Source organism: Symphalangus syndactylus, chromosome 19 (assembly GCF_028878055.3).
Source record: "Symphalangus syndactylus isolate Jambi chromosome 19, NHGRI_mSymSyn1-v2.1_pri, whole genome shotgun sequence".
Classification (NCBI taxonomy): Eukaryota; Metazoa; Chordata; class Mammalia; order Primates; family Hylobatidae; genus Symphalangus; species Symphalangus syndactylus.
This window is the reverse complement of record NC_072434.2, coordinates 32,451,927-32,472,999: the sequence shown is the minus strand read 5'-3', so window position 1 is coordinate 32,472,999 and position 21,073 is coordinate 32,451,927. Positions and strand designations below refer to the sequence as shown.

The window sequence follows — 21,073 nt, the reverse complement described above, 5'->3', positions numbered from 1 at the left end:
TTCATCCCAGAGGGGCACCCACCTGTATGAGATGTCAGTTGGCCTCTACTGGGAGGTGTCTCTCAGTTAGGCTACATGGGGATCAGGGACCCACTTGAGGAGGCAATCTGTCCATTCTCTGAGCTCAAACACCATGCTGGGAGAACCACTGCTATCTTCAGAGCTGTCAGACAGAGACGCTTAAGTCTGCAGAAGTTTCTGCTGCCTTTTGTTCAGCTACGCCCTGCCCCCAGAGATGGAGTCTATAGAGGCAGCAGGCCTTGCTGAACTGTGGTGGGCTCCGCCCGGTTCAAGCTTCCCCAGCTGCTTTGTTCAACTACTCAAGCCTCAGCAATGATGGATGCCCCTCCTCCTGCCAGGCTGCTGCCTTGCAGGTCAATCTCAGTCTGCTGTCCTAGCAGTGAGCAAGGCTCTGTGGGCATGGGACCTCACCCAGCCAAGCACGGGATATAATCTGGTGTGTCATTTGCTAAGACCGTACCTGGAAAAACGGGACACTCCCACCCAAATACTGCACTAGTTATTGTTTTAAGAGCTTTTCGAATATTAACTCATTTGAAAAATTAAAAAAAACAACAAAATAGAGAAAATTCAATGAAACTAAAAGCTCTTTCTTGGAAAAGAGCAACAAAGTTGAAAAAAAAGTTTACCTAGATTTATGAAGATAAAAAGAGAAAACTCATGTAACTAAAAGTAAGGAAACTAGAAATAACTAAAAATCAGGAATAAATTAGGGATATTACTACTGGCCTTACAGAAACACAAAGAGTATTAAAGAAATACTATGAACAATTGCATGCCAACAAATTGTATAATTTCAATGAAATGGAAACATTTCTAGGAAGACAGAGACCTTCTTAACTGATGACCTTGATTTCCTTAATCACATAGAATATGAAGGTCATTGCTCAGGTTTAGAAGGGCCAAGCCTGGATAGAGTTGGTGAGAAGAGTGATAAATGTTTGGAAGAGCCATGTGGCTACAAGATAAAGCTGAACAAGGGCTAGGCATAGTGGTTCAAGCCTGTAATCTCAGCACTTGGGGTGGCCAAAGTTGGAGGATCTCTTGAGCCCCTTAAGTTCTTGAAACTGAACTCAAGAAGAAATACACAGTATCAATAAACCTAGTGAAGAGATTGAACTAATAACCAAAATCTACCTACAAAGAAAAGGCCACATCTAGATGGCTTCACCACTAAATTCAACCAAAAACTCAAGGAAGAATTAATACCAATTCTTCATAAACTCTTTCACAAAATAGAAGTGGAAGGAATATTTCCCGATTCCTTTTATGAGGCCAGTAATACTGCGTACCAAAACCAGACAGATGTATCTCAGGAAAATATAGTCCAATATCCACTTTGAATGTAGGCATAACAATCCTCAGCAAAATACTGGCAAATTAGATCTAGCCACATATAAAAGAAATATACACATTGACCAGATGAGATTTAGCCCAAAGAATGCAAAGTTTATGCAACATCCTAAAATCAACTAATGTAATAAATCATGTAAATAGAATTAAAAAATAAAAATTACATGCTTAATAGATATAAAAAAGCATTTGACAAAATCAACACATTTTCATGTAAAAAACACTCACCAAGCTATGAATTGAAAAGAACTTCCTCCATATATTAAAGAGCATGTATGAAAAACCCACAGATAACATCCTACATAATAGTGAGAGAAGGAATACTTTCTTCCTAAGAGCAGGACAAAGGAAGAATTTCCATTCTCACCACCAGGAGAATTAGGCAAAAAATAAATAAATAAATAAATAAATAAATAAATAAATAAATAAAATAAAGTGCAATACAGACTGGACAGGAAGAAGTACAATTATCTGTGTTTGCAGATAACATTATCTAATAGAAAGTCTCAAAGAAGGCCAGACACGGTGGCTCACGCCTGCAATTCCAGCACTTTGGGAGGCTGAGGTGGGTGGAACACCTGAGGTCAGGAGTTCAAGGCCAGCTTGACCAATATGGTAAAACCCGGTCTCTACTTAAAATACAAAAATTAGCCAGGCGTGGTGGCCGGCGCCTGTAGTCCCAGCTACTTGGGAGGCTAAGATAGGAGAATTGCTTGAGCCTGGGAGTCAGAGGTTGCAGTGAGCCAACATTGAGCCACTGCACTCCAGCCTGGGCAACAGAGCGAGACTCCGTCTCAAAAGAAATTAAAAACAAAAACAAAAACAAGAAGCAACTTAAGAACCAAAAAAAAAAAAAAAAAGAAAGAAAAAGGAAAAGAAAGCAAAAACAGAGTGGTTACCAGGATGGGAGAGGTGGTAGAGGGAGGTCATGACAAGATATTAGGTCAATGAGCACAAAGTTGCAGTTACATAGGATGAATAAATGTAGAGATCCAATGTATGACATGAAGATTATAGTTAAAAATATTGTATCCCATAGTGGAAATTTGCAAAGAGAATAGATTCTAGCTGCTCTCACCACAAAGAAAAAAAGTATGTAAGATGAAAAGATGATTGGTATAATAATTTGCTTGGCTGTAGTAACCATTTCACTATGTTTAAATACATTAAAACACTATGTTGTACACCTTAAATATATACAATCAAAAAGAGTATCAAATATGAATCTTTCCTATAAATGCAAAATATGAAATGTGCAACAATTATAAATGGTTCATATGCATATTTTCTTGGGTATTCTTAAAGTAAGTTTTAAAAACATATATATATATATGTATATATATATATAGAGAGAGAGAGAGAGAGGTAAAATTAAAAATAAATATATTATCATTTTACTGATTTTACCCCTAAATAACAAATAATTTACTTATCAAAACTGCTTCTTGGAAAAGTATTGTCATGTTTAATTTCATAAATAGCTTTAAAAATTTTAATGTAATGTATTTTATAATTTCAGAAATGTAAATTTAGAGTTAGCTCTAGTGCCTCTTTTCAACATCACCTGCAACATTCTTAAGTTAACTATGCAGCAGTAAAAAATCATTTCAAGATGGATTTTTTTAAGCTGAAATACTGACCTTCAAGTTAATTGTAATATATTGTTTCTACTTATTCCTAGGTTTGCTGCTCAAAACTTTCCAAACACTATAATTTTGAAAGCTATCTGATTATATTTTCTACATTTGAAGAATACAAGAGACACAGTAACATACCAGTAATTATTTTTGAAAATAATTACTTTAAAAATATTTTAGTAGTATCCTATTATACAAACTTAATTTTACTCAGTGCATTATTTCTAAAAATTAAAATAATAAAATTCTCTTTGAAAATATGTGTGACATAATACATCAGGTGATAGATTAAATATCCTTTCAAAGTATACAATGTGTTGTGTTTTTCTCATCACCATCAATTATATAGCATTAATGTTTATTAGACTATTTAAAAATAAAAATATGTTATATAATTTTTTGAATAATTTAAGTCAATTGAATTGAGTCTTCAGAAAATAATGACCAACTCTAAACATTACACTTCACATTTTATTGGACTACAAATAATATTGTGAAATAATATTTGATATAAACACTATTAATTGCAAGAGTATGGCAATTAATTAAGCTATGGATGTTTGTGTCAGTGTTTTTTATTTACATATTAACAAAGTATAGTCTACATTTGTATTCATAATTATAAAAGACAAAACAAATAAATTGCTTTATTCCACTTTCTAGAAACTGGCTCATAGTTAAATTGCTTAACTCTTGTTATTTGTAAGAATTAGCGTGATAAAAGCTGGCATGATATTGTAGATCTAATTATATTTTTGCTGTTACCTGATAACAATTCTATTTACTTTATTTTTTTCAATTATCTGTCTCCTAAATTCTGTAAATCACAGAACAACTTCATTCAACATTTGCTCTAGAAATTAAATACCTACTATATGTCACTTAAAGCACAACTTACATTATCAAATCAAAGAAATTGTGAATCTTGTTATCCTTAGTTTGACAATTTAAAGCATACAAGCAATGCACTGAACCTTTAGGTATTTAGTAAAGGAATTAAGATCTTGGTTTCAGAGACTACAAGAGCACTTTACATCGAATTGTTTATTCAACTAGAAAAGATTTCTGTAGTTGAATACCCTTAGATCCAGCCTACTGAAGTCCCCTCACACATCTACTCAGTTCCTTATACTTACTTCTAAGCACTTACAATCTTAGTCATACTTATAAATGAAGAGAGACACCTTTTACCTGTGCAGGGACACATTTCATAAGTAATAAAAATAAAAGATACTCTCCATACAAAATTGCACAGACACATCAGTGTTCATGTAACTCAGAGCTGGGGACTTCCTGCAGTGCACATGGTCATGGGTTTCTGGCTCCACTCTTGCTTGAACACAGCACACAAGCACAATGCCTTTCCCTGGAACCTTCATAATAACCCTGAGTGCAGCTAATCTTGGCCTGGAAAATCATCAGTTACTTAAAATCACAGCTGCCTCAGAAGGAAATTCCCCTTAGGTCTAAATTAAACCCTGAAAAGTGTAATTGCTCTCCACTCTTTCCCATTCCCGGCTACCTCACCACCTCATGCTTGCACTCCCTATGAATTTCCATGCCTGTATTCTTGGCTGTGTTGTTACCAGCTGGTGCTTATCTCGTTTCCTTTTTTCCTTGGTTACAGCACAAGATGGGTACTTCTGTTCACAATGATATAGACCCTGTATCATTCCCACTGTTTGCTGTTTCCTCCACCTAATATAAAGCCCCCTTTCCTCCCATCTCCAGCCACTCTACACACACTTTAAATCATTTTTATTATGAGCAATGGAACTCCTTTCCATGGTTAACGGACAATGGGCATTCCCCGTGGCCCTGTCAAGGTGAGTCTGTTGACTCCCAAATTCCAGATTACTCTTTCTTCCTTCTCAGAACTGCTTAGATGACACACTTCCTATAAGTGCCACTTTGGGACTGGTTTCCACCACACAGCTAGGTTATAGACTTAATGAATCACCATTATTTCCATTTGTATTAACAGAGTCTAAATACAATGCCTGTATACAACAGTATGCCTCATTAAAACATATATATATATATCTTTGTGCCACATACTTCTCCTGTGGGAGAAAAGAAGTATATGCAAATACCCATTATGTTTTGACATGAAATGTGCCTGCATATTTCTTACTTAGAGTACAAAAACTGTTGTATAATTTCACAGACACACTTGGTGCTGAACAACAACAAAAGTCAATAGCTATATAATAAAATCATTTACAGCAATGATTTCTTCTATTAGAAAATACAGTTTGACCAGTTTCTGTTTATATCCTTGAAATTGATTTCTGGAAAAGTTTAGTTTTCCTCAGCAACCACAAGCTAAGTTTCTCTAACAACATCTTACAAAATTTTTAAATTAACTGAAACATCTGCATTCATGCTGGCTACATTTTTATCTGTACAGCATAAATACTATTTATACACTTGTTACTCAGTATAACATTAGTCCTAGAGTCAGAAGCCAACTAACTATATTGCATGATTTGTATCAACTGAAGTCTGTTTCCCAACACCATCTACTAACAACATTAGGATTTTGTCATATTGTTTGTGTAACCCTTAAGCTAAAGGTATTTCCACATCACCTTTAATTTTCTCCAGTACATCCCGAACAAAAAGATATACTTGGAGCAATCTTCCGAGCATTCTAACCCATTTATGGGTTTAAGTTGAAGTAGTAACTTTTTTTTTTTTTTTTTTTTTTTTTTTTTTAAGACGGAGTCTCGCTCTGTCCCCCAGGCCAGGCTGGAGTGCAGTGGCGTGATCTCCGCTCACTGCAAGCTCTGCCTCCCAGGTTCATGATATTCTCCCGCCTCAGCCTCCCAGTAGCTGGGACTACAGGCTCCCGCCACCATGCCCAGCTAATTTTTTGTATTTTTAGTAGAGACGGGGTTTCAACGTGTTAGCCAGGATGATCTCGATCTCCCGACCTCAAGTCATCCAGCCGCCTCAGCCTCTCAAAGTGCTGAGATTACAGGCATGAGCCACCATGCCCGGCCTAAGTAACTTTTCAACTGACACAAAAATGAACACACATTAATTTTAGTTTCATAAAGTAATACAACGTTACATTTAATCATTACTTTTTGTGTTAACTACGAAAGGTTAGATTTGAAACACTCCAAAATGCTCTCTCTATATTATTTTGTTATGGTTAACTTAGGCTAGGATCATACTCTTCTGACACTGTTAATTTTACAATGGCCATTTGACAAATGAAATTACATTGACCTAATTTGCCAGAGAATATGTCTAAAACTTATTGTTTAGGAGACAACAATTTCTCCTCTCTGTTTCTCAATCTCTTTCTCTCATTCATTTTCTTTTTTTCTTTTGAAAATCAGAACTAAATTATTCTCCTCTCTTCTCAGTTTTGATAAAGTCAACCTTAGTGTATTCAAAGTCAAATGACTTTAGTGAACACATAATATTAATCCACCAATTCTACATTATGGTATATTTTGCCTCCTAGAAACCCATATAACCATGCACCTGTACATCTTAACATATCTTAAAAACATTGAGGGGTCATTTTCTATGAAGCAGGACTTCTTAAAAATATTTTGTGCCATGGACGACTTTAAGCCTGATAAAGCCTCTCTTCTCAGAATAGTATTTTTAAATGGGTAAAATAAATTAAGGAGAATTATAAAAGAAATTGATGTTATTAAAACAAATTTGTATTCATGTTTACTTTGTGAGGGAGTCTGTGTACCCCAAGATAAATTCATACAATTCAAATATACTTTAATTACATTTAACCATTTGTATTCATGTTTACTTTGTGAGGGAGTCTGTGTACCCCAAGATAAATTCATACAATTCAAATATACTTTAATTACATTTAACCATGAACAATCTTGACCTACTTATCAAGTAAATATTATATTGAAATACATACAATTTCATCTTAAATATATTACATAATTGAAAGCAAGAAAATTGTAAATATATTTTTATAAAATTATTGTTTAAGTTCATGGAATAAGCAAATGCATAAAAATGCCTTTTGGAGATAGAAGAAACAAACAATGGAAGGTGATAATTTTAGCGTAAACTCATTCTTACCTTTATGGCAGTGGATGCAATTTGAATGTGGTGAAGTCTCCGAAGAGTGCTGTCCCTGTCAATGAAATAAGAAGCGGCTAGCTGATGTAGCGTCTCCAGAGTGACTGAAGAGCTATTGGTGCTGGAATCACTTCCTTCAGCTCGTTTGCTCAACTTCCGCTTGTCCACAAAAATTGTGAGTGACTCCTCTCCTGCATTAATAATATTTCAAATTATTCAGTTTTCCACTTAAAATATATTTTTTAACTTATCTGCAGTTGGAAAGGTCTAGCTTATGGATATAATAAAACAAAGGAGTGATATATGCCAAAAGGGCAAGGGGTTTTATTTTTGGTCACAGATATATCTCAAGTACCTCAAAAAGTGCCTGGGATATTGGTCACTTTAAATACATAGTTATTGAATGTCAAATATTTAGCTTTTGCAGAACAGTTTCTCCAGATTTTATTGACTTTCTAACATAGTTTAGCATAACACTCATATGGTCCAAAACAAAATTAATTTATGGAAAACAAACAAGTGAGGGGCATAAAATGAAACTGTATTTTACTCAGGGCTGGGCACGGTGGCTCACGCCTGTAATCCTAGCACTATGGAAGGCTGAGGCGGGCGGCGGATCATGAGGACAGGAGATCGAGACTATCCTGGCTAACACGGTGAAACCCCGTCTCTACTAAATATATATATATAAATTAGCCGGGCGTGGTGGCGGGCGCCTGTAGTTCCAGCTACTCCGGAGGCTGAGGCAGGAGAATGGCGTGAACCCGGGAGGCGGAGCTTGCAGTGAGCGGAGATCGCGCCACTGCACTCCAGCCTGGGAAACAAAGCGAGACTCCGTCTCAAAAAAAAAAAAAAAAAAAAAAGAAAGAAAGAAATTGTAATTTACTCAGAAATTTTTACCATAGAATAGAATATCCAAATGGAAACATGACAAAGCACTAGTTTTCATCTGCACCTTTAAAATTCAGATAAAGCATGTGTATGCATATACAGGTGTGTATATATATGTAATAAATTCAGAATTTCCTTGCATAGGATATATTAAAACATTGTGCGTTAATACACTGTGTGAAAAACACTGAAATCAATGTAGCATTTAGGTAGTAGCAATTGGTTCTCAAACGTAAAACGTAAAGTGTATTACAATTAAGCTGAACTTTTCAATGTTCAAAAGACAAAAATCCATGTCATTGAAGTTAGACATTAAGAACTTGTGATCCTCTGACAAACATATTATTGGATACTCATCTAGCACATAATTGTCAAACTTGCTGTTTTCATTCTTTCAGGAACCCCTTTGTTTGGGTAGTATTGTGCCCATTTATAAACTAATAAGTCACTTTTACGAAAAGGCAAATAAGTTTGTCTAATAGAATAGTTTGCATTTCCTCTCTTCCTTACAATAATATCAATTTTAAAATGACATAGCCCAGGTGACAATCCAGTCTTAAGTAAGAGCTCTTACATGTCTACCAGAGATCAGGTCAGCTTCTCTCAGAAATAGGTTTCAACAAATGTTATTTCTAAAACTCACATTCCTTGTTGGTATTTGGACCCCAAAATGCATATTAGAAATCCGTCAGAGGAAGGAGAATAGTTAGAGAAAAAATATATATTTCAAGAATAAATAGGTGGGTCAAATCATCAACAATATTAGGTAATGTACATGAAAAACAGCTTTGGATTAGTGGCAGCTAAAAGAGAAAAAGAATACATACATAAATACTATAAAATAAACAAACAAAAAATCCCCTACAATCATTTTCTCCAAGAAAAAGATCAATGGGTGAGGAAATTTCAGGAAGTGCATCTCAGAATGACCAAAGAATCAGAAAAACTCATCCACGTGATAAGTCATGAGAGTGCCAAAACATACAAATACCCTGTAGATAGATATAGAAAGAACACCAGTGGTATGGTGGTCTAAGTAAGTACTCAAAGTGCAGTTCTGTGCATTATGCAAGAGACATATCTAAATAAGGAAAATTAAAAATAAAATGACAGAGACATCTTGGTAAATGTAAATTTAAAATAAAGCTAATAATCTTGATATTAGAGAATTTAGGTGAAAAATTTTTAAATGAGAAAAAATAGCAATGTAGTGCTAGTAACAGAAACTTGCAATGTTGCTTTAATAGCAACACTTTTCATAAAGCACAAGATACAGGAGCAATAGACATACACTGATAATATTATGAGACTTCAACACATATTTCTTTCTAGGTACAAAGGGGATAAAAGTAATGATAGAAATATATACAACCTCAAAATAAGGTAGACCTTATCAATAAATCGTAAACCTTATGTTAAGAATAGTGCAAGAAAATTTACTTTCAGTAATACACAGAACATTCACAAAAGGTGACCATGTATTTTGTTACAAAGAAACCTTTAGTAAATTCCATAAATTTGTAAGAATATAGTATGACTCACTGATGGCAATAAAAAACCTAAAAGTTAACAGAAAATTTAAAAAGATATTACATGTGAAAATTCCCTATTGTCTAATATTTGAATGATAGGATAACTTAAGGCAAAATTACAAAGTTTAAAGGAAAATGTTATATATCAGAATTTAAGGAACACAGCTAAAGCACTGCTGAAAGAAATACCCATAACATACATGAGTTAACTACATGATTCTAAAATCAAAGAAAAATGACAAAAAAGCTTATATCAAATAAAAATAAATACAAAGGTAAAAGCAGGTGTTAGTTGTTTTTAAAAAGAGTGGAAATGATAAACACAACCAAAAGTAGCTTCTTCCAGGAGAAAAAACACCGATTAGTCAACTTACTTTTTTTCTTCATGTAGAAAGAAAATTACATAACGAATTGACAGAATAAATATATAATAAAACAGAGAATAGAACATTTACTTAAAAACATGGAAGAACTATTTTCTAAAACATATTGCAAATAAGATTAGGTGTCACAGAACACCTTCCCCACTCCCCCCAAAAAATTAACATACCCAAATAGTTCACAGTGGATTTTTGCCTGAAGTTTAAATATAAAACAATTGATAATACTGAAAATGTAAAACTTCTAACTCTATTTTTATAAACTGAGTGTAAAATTAGCAGATATCTAAAAATCATCATATGCAATATATTTTACAATTCATAAATATTGAAGCAAAATTATGACTAAAACAATAATGAACAATATCCAACAGTAAATATTAAAAATGCATATCTCATGACCAATAGGATAATTCCAATACTGCAAAACTGGCTCAATAGTAGGAAATCATTAATATAATTCAGCATATTAACATATCCGGAAGCAAAAACGCTGCTATCCTCTATTGCTTAAAATACATTTATGAATAATTATAACTATTTATTAACTAAGAATTAATAAATTAGGAATCAATGAATAATATTTTTTTTGTCCATAGAGATGGAGTCTCACTGTGTTGCCCAGGCTGATCTCAAACTTCTGGCCTCAAGTGATCCTCCCACCTCAGCCTCCCAAAGTGCTGGGACTGCTGCCATGAGCCACTCCACCTTGTAAATACTTCTTTAAAGAAGTGAAATATAGTATCCTAAGCATAAAAGCCAGCAACTTTCTTAATGGGGAAACACAGGGGGCATCTCTATTAAAATCAGAACCAAACATACCCACAGCTGCTTCTATTATTCAACATGCTAATAAATATATTAAAATGTAAATATAGAAGAGAATGCAAATTAGAATCACAGTGTCAGAAAAAACACTTAAACTATGTTTATTTTGCAGATAATATGATTATGCAGGTGAAAATCCAAAATTTAATAGACAAATTACTGCACATATACAGTAACAAAACTTAGTAAGGTACAAACAAGTAATAAAAATATTACTAACTCTATTAATAGACTGAAACACATGAATATTAACTAAGTATAAATAATAATGGATTAGATCACACCATTTAAACGGCACAAAAAATGTGAAACGTACATGAAAAGATTTGTAAAGCACTTCTGAAAGTTGCCATAATAGACCTTATAAAATGACATGATCGATTTTTTTCTTGAGCATAAATATTCAACATCAAAATATATCAGTTTATCTTAATATAAAACAATGTAATCTAATTAAAAAAACTAAGCAGATCATTTTTTTGTTTCCTGGAAGCAGGAAAATTAATCATGTCAATAATGAATTGTAAGTGAAAAAAGTAAGAAAGACTTTTAAAAAGAATAGGCAAGAATGAGAACATCTTGCCATATCTGAATGCAAATTGTAAAATTGTAAAATCTGTATAATTAAACAGTGCAGGCAGACAAAGTAGAACAGGAAAAATACCCATAAAATAACAAGTACATGTGGAAATTTCGCATGTAATAAGAATGGGATAGTAATTCCTTGGGAAAAGACAGACTTTTTACTAAGTGACACCTAAATAGCAATCTGGAAAACAAGGGAGACTATTCTATCAAAGGATAAATTCCAAACAGATTAGAGACATGATATTTAATGAAATGAAACCATTTGAGTACTAGAGGAAAGTTCATGAAAATACAAAGGAAGGAAATAATTCATAACTAAAAATCCAGCAGTAAGCACATAAAACATTTATGAATTAGAACAAGTAAAACCAGATTTTTCCTTAGCACAAAATCACAATAAAACAAATTGCATTGATATGGAATATTTACAACTTATATAACGGACAAATGGTTAATTCCTCTAACATTCCAAGAACTCCTAGAAATCAAGGAAAAGAAAAACAAGAATCAGATAGAAAAACAGGAATAAATAGGAAAAGAGTGTTCAGACAAAAAGAGATAAAACTACCCCACCATAGATTTGAAAATACATTCAATCTAAGTCATAGCATGAGAAATACAAATTAAAAGTATATTGGTATATTACTTTGCAATGACAGAATTTGCTAAAATCCATACTTTGACAACTTGGGCTAATCTATTGGAAAAGTGGAAGTAAACAGGCCTTCTGATGTATTGTTGGTGGGATTGCAAAATGATACAACTTGCATAGAGAGAACATTGGCAATAGTTATCAATAATCTACTCCACAATCCTACTTTTTAGAATGTATTTCAAAGGATGACTGACTAAAATATGCAAAGCATGTCTCACTGTGGCTTTATTATTGACATTTGGCAACAACATAAATGCCTATCAGTAGGAATAAACTAGGTTACAACCATACGGTAGAACACTGCAGCCAGAAGGCAGCAAAGATTATTTCTACGGAGATCTCATAAAGTGGATAAAAATTGTTTCCTAAGAGTTTTTATAAGAAAAGGGGAGATACAAGTATAAACATATATGTGTATATTTCTTTTTATTTGGAAAAAAGCATCAAACACTGGAAGGATTAACCAAAAGTATTTATGAATATTTATCTACAGGAACAGGAAAATCAACATAGATAGAAATATGATATTTAAAGAAACACTTTTGGAAGAAAGATTTCTCTGAATATATTTTATCATGTTGTTTAAGCACTAGAAACATTTTAAAAATGATTTATTTATTAATAAAAATAAAATTATATCAAATTTTAAAAGCCATCCCTAAAATGTAAAAACAGAATCCAGTGATACTAATTGTATATCATGTTTGTAAAAATAAGTGACTTAAGAACACAGTATTTTGAATGTAAATCAATTTTTGGAATATATTCTGAAGGCGAACAAAGGTACAAAGAATCAATAAACTTTATACCTGGTGTATGAGCAGCATATTCATAGTAGTACGGTTTGATGCAGTATGTTGTTACATATGAGTATATGGGTGTTCATTCTACAAATATCTCTACTTTGGGTATCTTTGAAAAGTCATTGAAGACAAAACCATAATGGGACGAGTATTCGTAACTCTTGTTCTACATCTGGCCCAGGTTTAAAATATATTGTTTCATAATAAAAATATCCTGAAGTAATTGGTAAGTTCATAACCAATACTATGGCTAAAATAAAACTCTAAAGGATTAGGCTATTCCCGGATGATTACACTTGGAAAATGCATTAAAATGTTGAAGAAGCATCCAAGTTCAATCTTGATGCATTCAATGTTTTATACATATTCTTGTATTTGGAAGGAGACTTACGCGTTTTTAAAAACATAATAATTATATCAAATATTTTCTTCAGTTGAGTAATAAATTCAAAACATCGATCCAATTAACCAATTGGACATTAGTTTTGCCTCCTGGAGATGTAAGAAGGCCATTTTAAATATGTGAAGAGAGTCATTTTCAGTAAGTTTCCCTCTGTATAGTAGTGAATTTTCCTATTACTGAAGGTGTTGCAACATTAATAGAAAATCTATATGTTGTTGAACAGAAGAGATAATTAGACCAATAGAAGGTATTCTTTCACTGGTTTATGAGGTCCTGGAAGACAGAAATGTAGAATTAGTTTTAGTTTAGATGTAAGTGTACCAAGTTTTGCTATCAAACCGATTTGGGTTCTAATGCTGGTTTCAATTTAGTAACTGAATGATCTTGAACAACACATCTTGGGACTCAGTTTCCTCTTATGGAACATTAGCATAGTAATTATTTTCTCAAAGAGCAGCTGTAAGCTGAAATAGATTGCTGCAAAGGGTTTGTAATATCACTGGAATCTAGTAAGAATTCGAAAGTTGTTAATATATTATTCTCTATTATTCAGAGCTGCATAAACCAACTCATTCCATACTTAGAAGTTTCTAGTAAATTTAGCTAGTTTATCTTATTTGTGACGAGAAGTTGGCCTTTCTACTTTTACAAATTCTTTAACCCTGTCCTATAGTCTGCAACCATATACAATGAGCAAAGATCTCCCACCACAGTTCTTTAAATATCATATTGCTATCTATGTAGATTTTCAGATAAATGCTTTTCAGATAAATACCGTATTTCTACATATGTCTTTGCTTTTCAGGTAAGTATGGTGCATCATTAATTTCTTCTTAATAGGATTCCAATTGAGCCATACTTCACCCCCCAAAATAGCTGGAGCACATGCTCATCTTTAAACAGTGAATTAAAACCAATTTGATTTAGGAATACTTTGCACATGTTAGGTTGTCCCATGACACAACTGGAAAGTGACACATAACAAGAAGTAGGGATCACCATTTTAGCATAGTCCTTATTGTAACGACATGTATGATAATACAAACCTAATACATGTTGAGGCAATTAAAGATGAACACAGAAAAATGGTGGTCTAACATCATCATCACAAATAAGAGGGGTTTCATTTTCTATCTAAGGAGATTTAAAAAAATTCTTTTTCAGTGTCCACATTTGCTTGTAAGTTATGGATTAATATGACTTCTTACTTCTGTCATGAAGAATATGTATTTCAGGCAAGAAAAATCAGATGATAATATATTGGTGTATACCATAATACGCTTTTATTACTAATTCTATATTGCTTGTGTTTTAATTGGCTTGGTTTCAATTAAAGAATTCAAAAGGCAATATGACATAATGAGGGCAAATGAAACATGAGGTTTAGAGTCAGATATGTAAGGGCAAATCTTAGTAATAGCACATCATCTCTCTACTTGTTGACTGTGGGGCTTTGGTAAAGTTGCATAGGTACTTAGCATTCCCATCTCCAAAACTAAGAAAATATTCTTCTTTCAATTATCTGGGAAGACTAAATAATATAATCCCTCTACAGTACCTGGTGGAGCATATATTATGAGTGCAATAAATGTTATCTTTCTCTCTTTTCCTTTTTATTAAGACCCAACAGTTGATGAGGAAGTTTTAAATTTTCATAAGCTAGGATTTCATAGTTTTTTAATTGTACCACAGGAATCGGGACTTAGTCATAATTGTTTCTAATGGTTTTTATAATCAAAATATATAGGATTACTAATAATAGTAGTGGGTTATCATTTCTAATAGCCTGATAATGGTAATCCATTAATAAATTGCTCATGGTTCTTCTCTACGGTATTGTTTTAATCCATGTATACAAAAGCTTTCCTTGTAGATATGCATGTGAGGCAACTTAAATCTGCAGTTTAAATCACCGTAATAGTTCTTTTAATGAATATCCTGTTTAAAACCCTTACTTACAACAGAGCACACGACTATTTGATGTAAACTTGTTACCTTGTGCTAAGCTTCAACTTTTATAAATCATGGAGTATTGAATATTTAAGAAATTTTGAGAAGGGCACTCAATTTACATGGAGAATAGGCCTATTTCTTTCCTGTAAGAGATCTGTTTTTTTTTCAATCGTGTATAACTATCATACTTTTGTAATTATCTTCTTCACAGTTGTTTGAGATTTTTACGACCTGAGAGAATGCATTCTCAATTTTTACTGTAACTTTTCCACAAGTATTAAATTATAACAATTCGTCAGAACCTATGTAAATGACACACAATGTTCAGATTTGAAAACTGAAATAGTGTTATTCAATCAACTAAATAATTGTGTTCAGAAGTCATTTTTATTCATTTTTTTAAACCAGCTGTAGCTCATAAGCATGACATGGGTTCCAAAGGACATCCACACATTTTGTAAAAACTAAATGTGGTTTTGAAAATGATTCAACATTCTGAGTCTGTTAGGCAGCAAAAGGATTAATGACTGTGGATATAAAAAGATGTGACTATTCCACATAGAAATCATGCAGCTGTGTCTTGTGCAACTAAAATTTTGTGGTGGTTTATGATCATTAAAAACACATATTGAAGGATGCTTTCATAGAAAATGGGAAACAGGGGACAATAAAACAAACAAAAATCACCATTTTAATGTTATACCATGGTTGGCTCGTAGAATTTGACATTTTTTATAAGATGTGGCCCTTAAAATTATGCATTTTTCCACTCTGATTTTCAAATCATCTATGTTGAGTCAATGAGAAATAGAAATTAAAGAACTTTCATACTATTTACTTCTCACTTGGATTTTCTCAATTGGCATTCTTGTATATCTAGTTATTAAGGATAGAAACAGACTAAAAATAATAGATAAAACAATGATACGAAGAATCCTACAGGTAAATCAATATTGATAATGTGGTAGATTATTTTGTTCTTTGCAACTATTTACAACAGCATCATAAATGCAAACATGCATACATAGATTCATGATCCATTGTAGAGAACAACTATGAGCAGTTCATGATGCATTATCTTTATTCTGATATGAGAAGGAAGGAGAATGATTTGATCAGTGAAATACAAGTGAGCCAGATGTTGATGTAATGCAGGTTTGGACAGAAATCACAAAATTACACCTGTTCTCTTGCTTTTTACCCCTGCCAGGAGGATGGCATGTTGCAAAAGAGCCCTTCTTCATTCCCAAGACCCATAGATCAGAATCACAGGGTACCCACAGAAACCAACATATAATATTGGTTAGAAGCAACAATTATTGTTATGGTCAACTAAAATTTGGGTCTTTTTTTTACTACTGTGAGGCTGACTCTTAAGAGTTGGATATATTTTATTTTATTTCACGATTGCTACTGCCCTTGAGTTAGTCCGTTTTCCTATAATGTTTACAATCTGCCCAGAAAAAAATTAGTGCATTTATGGCAGATGTCTTCCTGGTCATTCAACTTCCTTACATTTGAATATCTTATTCTGAATGACTGTCTTGCCTTGGAGTGATCTGTAGTTATTAAAAAATACTATTTGAGTGAAAATCCTTCTCATAGAAATATACATTGAAAATATTGTTTAAGTGTAATTGTTTGTAGGTTTTACTTTTTATGTAGCCTTTTGCCTCAAAAAGGTTGTCCATTTTTTGGCAATGATAAGCCATATTATTACTTGTGCTAAAGCCTTACAATATTTTTGTTATTGTTGCGTTTTTGAAATTATATTGAGTTTGCAGTTACATGTTGCTCTCAGGGCTGATAATCATCCTTCTTAAGCTCCACATGTTAAAGGTACACAGCCTGGTGAGATCTATCTACTAATCCACTAGTATGGTATTGTGGGGAAAAAAGTGTTTTAGAAACAAATATACATCAGAAGAAAAAAAAAACAATCTTAGAGAAATAGGCTTTTGGCAAGAAGCAGAACCAAATATATTAGGATAGTTAAGAAATAGACATGTTGGCTTAACACCAATTGGCATCTGCAAAATATTATGGGAAGGAAAGAGCCAACCTTATATTACTTTGACAAAGAAACATAATATGTTTTGCAAAGTATCCCAAAGGAAAGCAACTGACCTTATGATTATTAAGAGTTACCCTCAAGAATAGACTATAAATTTTCTAAGCAAATTTGAAGGTACCATGATACTCTAACATGATACAATAACATGAAAATAAAGGAACTGGAAATAAATAGCTCTGAGGTTAGATGGCAATGAATCTACCCTGAGTGAAATACAATTAAGTTACTTCTAATTTTGGAGCTATTTACAATGATATAAAAAGTACTTTTTAAAACATTTTTGGTATGTATAGTTACAAACTCTTGCTATGATTTTTTTAAGATTATTTCTCAGAACAGTTGATTATACCTTAAATTTATATAGACACTTTAAATAGTGTTGTCTGAACTTAATGTGTATATAAATCACCTGGGGATCCTATTAAAATGTAGATTCTGATTCATTAATCTGTGATGGAATTTGAGATTCTGCATTTCTAACAAGCACCAAACTGATGCTGATGCTTTTGGTTCATGTACCACACTCAAATAATGAGGTTCTAAATCATAATAACATTTATTACCAAGTTAAATGTCTGTCTTTATCATTGACCTTAGTGTTCATTTAAGGAAGATCTTGGGTGTTTTGCACTGTCATAAGTAACTCAGTATATATTTGTCAAAAAAGTAGACAGGTAATTTATCTACCTTATCATTGTGCTATATAAAAGAAACAGAAAAAATATAATAAAGTGTCCAATGTTCTACAACTTAACATTTATCTTTTATCTTGGTTGCCACGAACACCTTTACTAAGATCAACTGACATAGAAATTTTAATTACATTTTGCTCTTTTTTATTCTTATTATTTACATAAGTGATTTTTAATTGCTTCAGTAGATAACTGCCTTGTAAACAATTAAAAAAAGATTAACAATATTGCTTTAACTTCAGATATTTTATTTTATTTACCAGTGATATATATATATAGAGAGAGAGAGAAAGAGAACGAGAGAAACTGATATAATCTTAAGAAATATCAGTAATCTTAAGATTAATTTTAATAAATATCAGTATAGCAGTCCTTTTCCCCCTTCAATGACATTTATTTTGATTATTTCCTAGAATAGGAATCTTCAAAAATACTTATTTTTCTTTCTTTTAAAACAATATATATTCTGAGAGAAAGTAATTCTATGCATCTCAAGTAATTATTCGTATTTCTTTAAGAAATAAATTATGTGTGTGTATTTGGTGGATTAACTTTATTATGTTATAAACGAAAATGAAAGAAATTTGTTCTTCCTAAGAGACCAAGTGAAAATGAGAACAACAGCAGTTAATCAACTTTGAAAGAAGGTGGCATACAACAAAGAATTAAAAACTGTCTGTGAATATTTCATACAGAACATAATTCACATAGTGAAAAATGAGAATTGACTATTTCTGAAATTAAATGAGCATATTCAGAGTTCTTATTCTTATGGGAAGGTAAATAACCCAAAAAAATATAATTGATATTTTATCCATATTGTATCTTACTAACTTCTAACTTACACTTTCTTTAAAAGACACATACACACAAACACACACACACACAAAATATTTTGTAAAACTTTTTTGATAAGTGAACTACATTGGAGGCAGTTTTACATACAGACACACACACACACACACACATACATATATACTACATGAGAATTGAGGTAGTATACATTGTTTTAAATCACTATTGTATGAAGTTAATACTACTTTTGCACATCGATCATGAATTTTTTATTCCAACAATGAAGAGAATATTTTTTGTATTGAAACAAAATTAAATATCTAAAAAATGCTTAAGTTTAGCCATAGAGTAATCAAAAGGTACATTATCTTAAGAAACGCTTTCAGAAAAAAATTAAAAGGACTTGCAAATGAAAAAAGTATATTGTAACTATTTCTGCTAATAATTTAATTATAGCTTTTTAAATTGTACATTCAATAACAGTGGTCAAACTGAACTTGCTTTTATGATGCTTAGAATAAAAACTATTATTCAAAGTTTTTCTAAATTAACAAATCTTATCATATTGTCTATTTGATCATGAAACAAATTTTGGTTATATATATATATATATATTCAGAAAAGAAAACTTTTTCCCTGCATTCCTCTACATGAAGAATTGTTTTTTGTAAACAATCCTCACTGTTACCATGTGTTTGACGGCCCACAGAGCTGCAGTGAGTTAACAGAAAGGCGTAGTGTAGGAAAGAGGCTGCCCACGAAAACTCCACCTCTTACTCTTCCTCCTTTTGTGGATGTGCTTGTCAGGAGATCACACACTTTGTTCTGCTCCTCACTGCCTTAGAGCTGAGAGAGGCAAGAGTACTAGTGGAGGAACCCACAGGTTTCCTGGCTACTATGACTGGGTGGATAAGTCTATATAATACAGGAGATGCAGATAAGGACACATTTAAAATTTCTATAAATATTTTGTTATAACATTTAATAACTTTGTAATGAATATTTTGGTCTCTATGTTCCTTAGTCTTTTGTCTTTTAAAATTGATCCAGAACACAGTTTTGTTGCTTTATAGTAGACTCTCTTTCTCTCCCTAATTAAAGCCCACCAATTTTAAAGTCATTATTTTTTGTCATATTCACTTATATTTTGTATTTTATATTCAGTACACAGATACACTTTAATTTTAGTATTTGTCATATATTGAATTATAATAAATGTATTACAAAAATGGTCATTAAATATATTCCATAGCTAGAAATCAATATACCTCAGAAGTGCAATCTTTTTCAAGATTGATTCTTTCAATTGAGTAGCTTATTTTAGATATTCAAACAGTGATGGAGTTTAGGTATCATTATCCAAAATAGAAGCAAGCTGAATTACTATATTGATAAACAGTCTGGTAGCTATAAAATGAAATAAATGGGGAAAATAATATATATTGAAGAATGTTTTTTATAATTTATTTTTATGATAATTCAATCACTGGCTTTATCTGTCATAAAATATCCCATTAAAGGCTTCAAGTATGGTACCCAAAGTTTTACATCTACATCAATAATATGATATACTAAATAACTCTTGGGGGAAAAAGTCATTTTTCATTTATTTCTTTTTATGACTGTAAAACTGATAGTATTTTATAGTCAACTTGTTTTGAAAAACATTGAATACTTAGGAAGCACCTAGTTATAATACAACTGGCTTTTTGTTTAAAAGGTTTGTTTATATACATTACACTCTAGTGTTGTAAGTTTTTCCTTGGTCTTTATTAATTAAGAGAAAGAAGTGGGAAGATTAGTTCAATTTAAATGCCACAAACCTCCATTTTTTTTAAATGGATAAATACAATTTCATGTTCAATCAGGTAAAACAAGTGAAGGTTAAATGATAAACTCACAGCCACTAAAAAGATTTTAGTGTAAGTACAATAGCAATAATTTTAAAATTGCCAAAATCATTCCTAGTATACATTTTAATCACAGATATTTTATATCCTTAAGCTATTTAAATAATTTCATGCATCTTAATTGAACTATTAACTTTAATGAACAAAAATTCCCGCAGGAAAATAAAGTAACATTTTGAGAAGAAAAATAATTCCAGCACAAAAAACTATGAAAACTCAATCCAAGGAATATTCAGAGATTAGAAAGTGAGTAAGGGTGTTAATTCCATCTCTTTCCCCCTTTAAGGCAACACTTGAAAGAAACTTTCAAAAAACTGAAGTAAAATCATTTAGGGAGAGCATACTGCCATCACTGGAAGAATCAACCTCAAGTGAATAATCTCATAAATTTTGAAACATGGTGTATACAACAAAACAACATGCAAAACAAAAATGAATCTTAAGGCCAAAATGTGGCATCCATCATACCAACATAGTAAAACAA

General features: G+C 32.2%; 1 protein-coding gene across 6 annotated transcripts in view; it reads right to left on the bottom strand.

Annotated features, from left to right (window-relative positions):
* The window catches only part of BRINP3 (BMP/retinoic acid inducible neural specific 3), a 378,045-nt gene that overhangs the window by 164,863 nt on the left and 192,109 nt on the right, over window positions 1-21,073 (bottom strand). For all 6 annotated transcript variants that reach the window (XM_055233832.2, XM_063613754.1, XM_055233830.2 and 3 more), the window contains one exon: window positions 7,086-7,276. In XM_055233832.2, coding sequence (XP_055089807.1) covers window positions 7,086-7,276 — 191 coding nt within the window. The remainder of the gene's footprint in view (window positions 1-7,085; window positions 7,277-21,073) is intronic.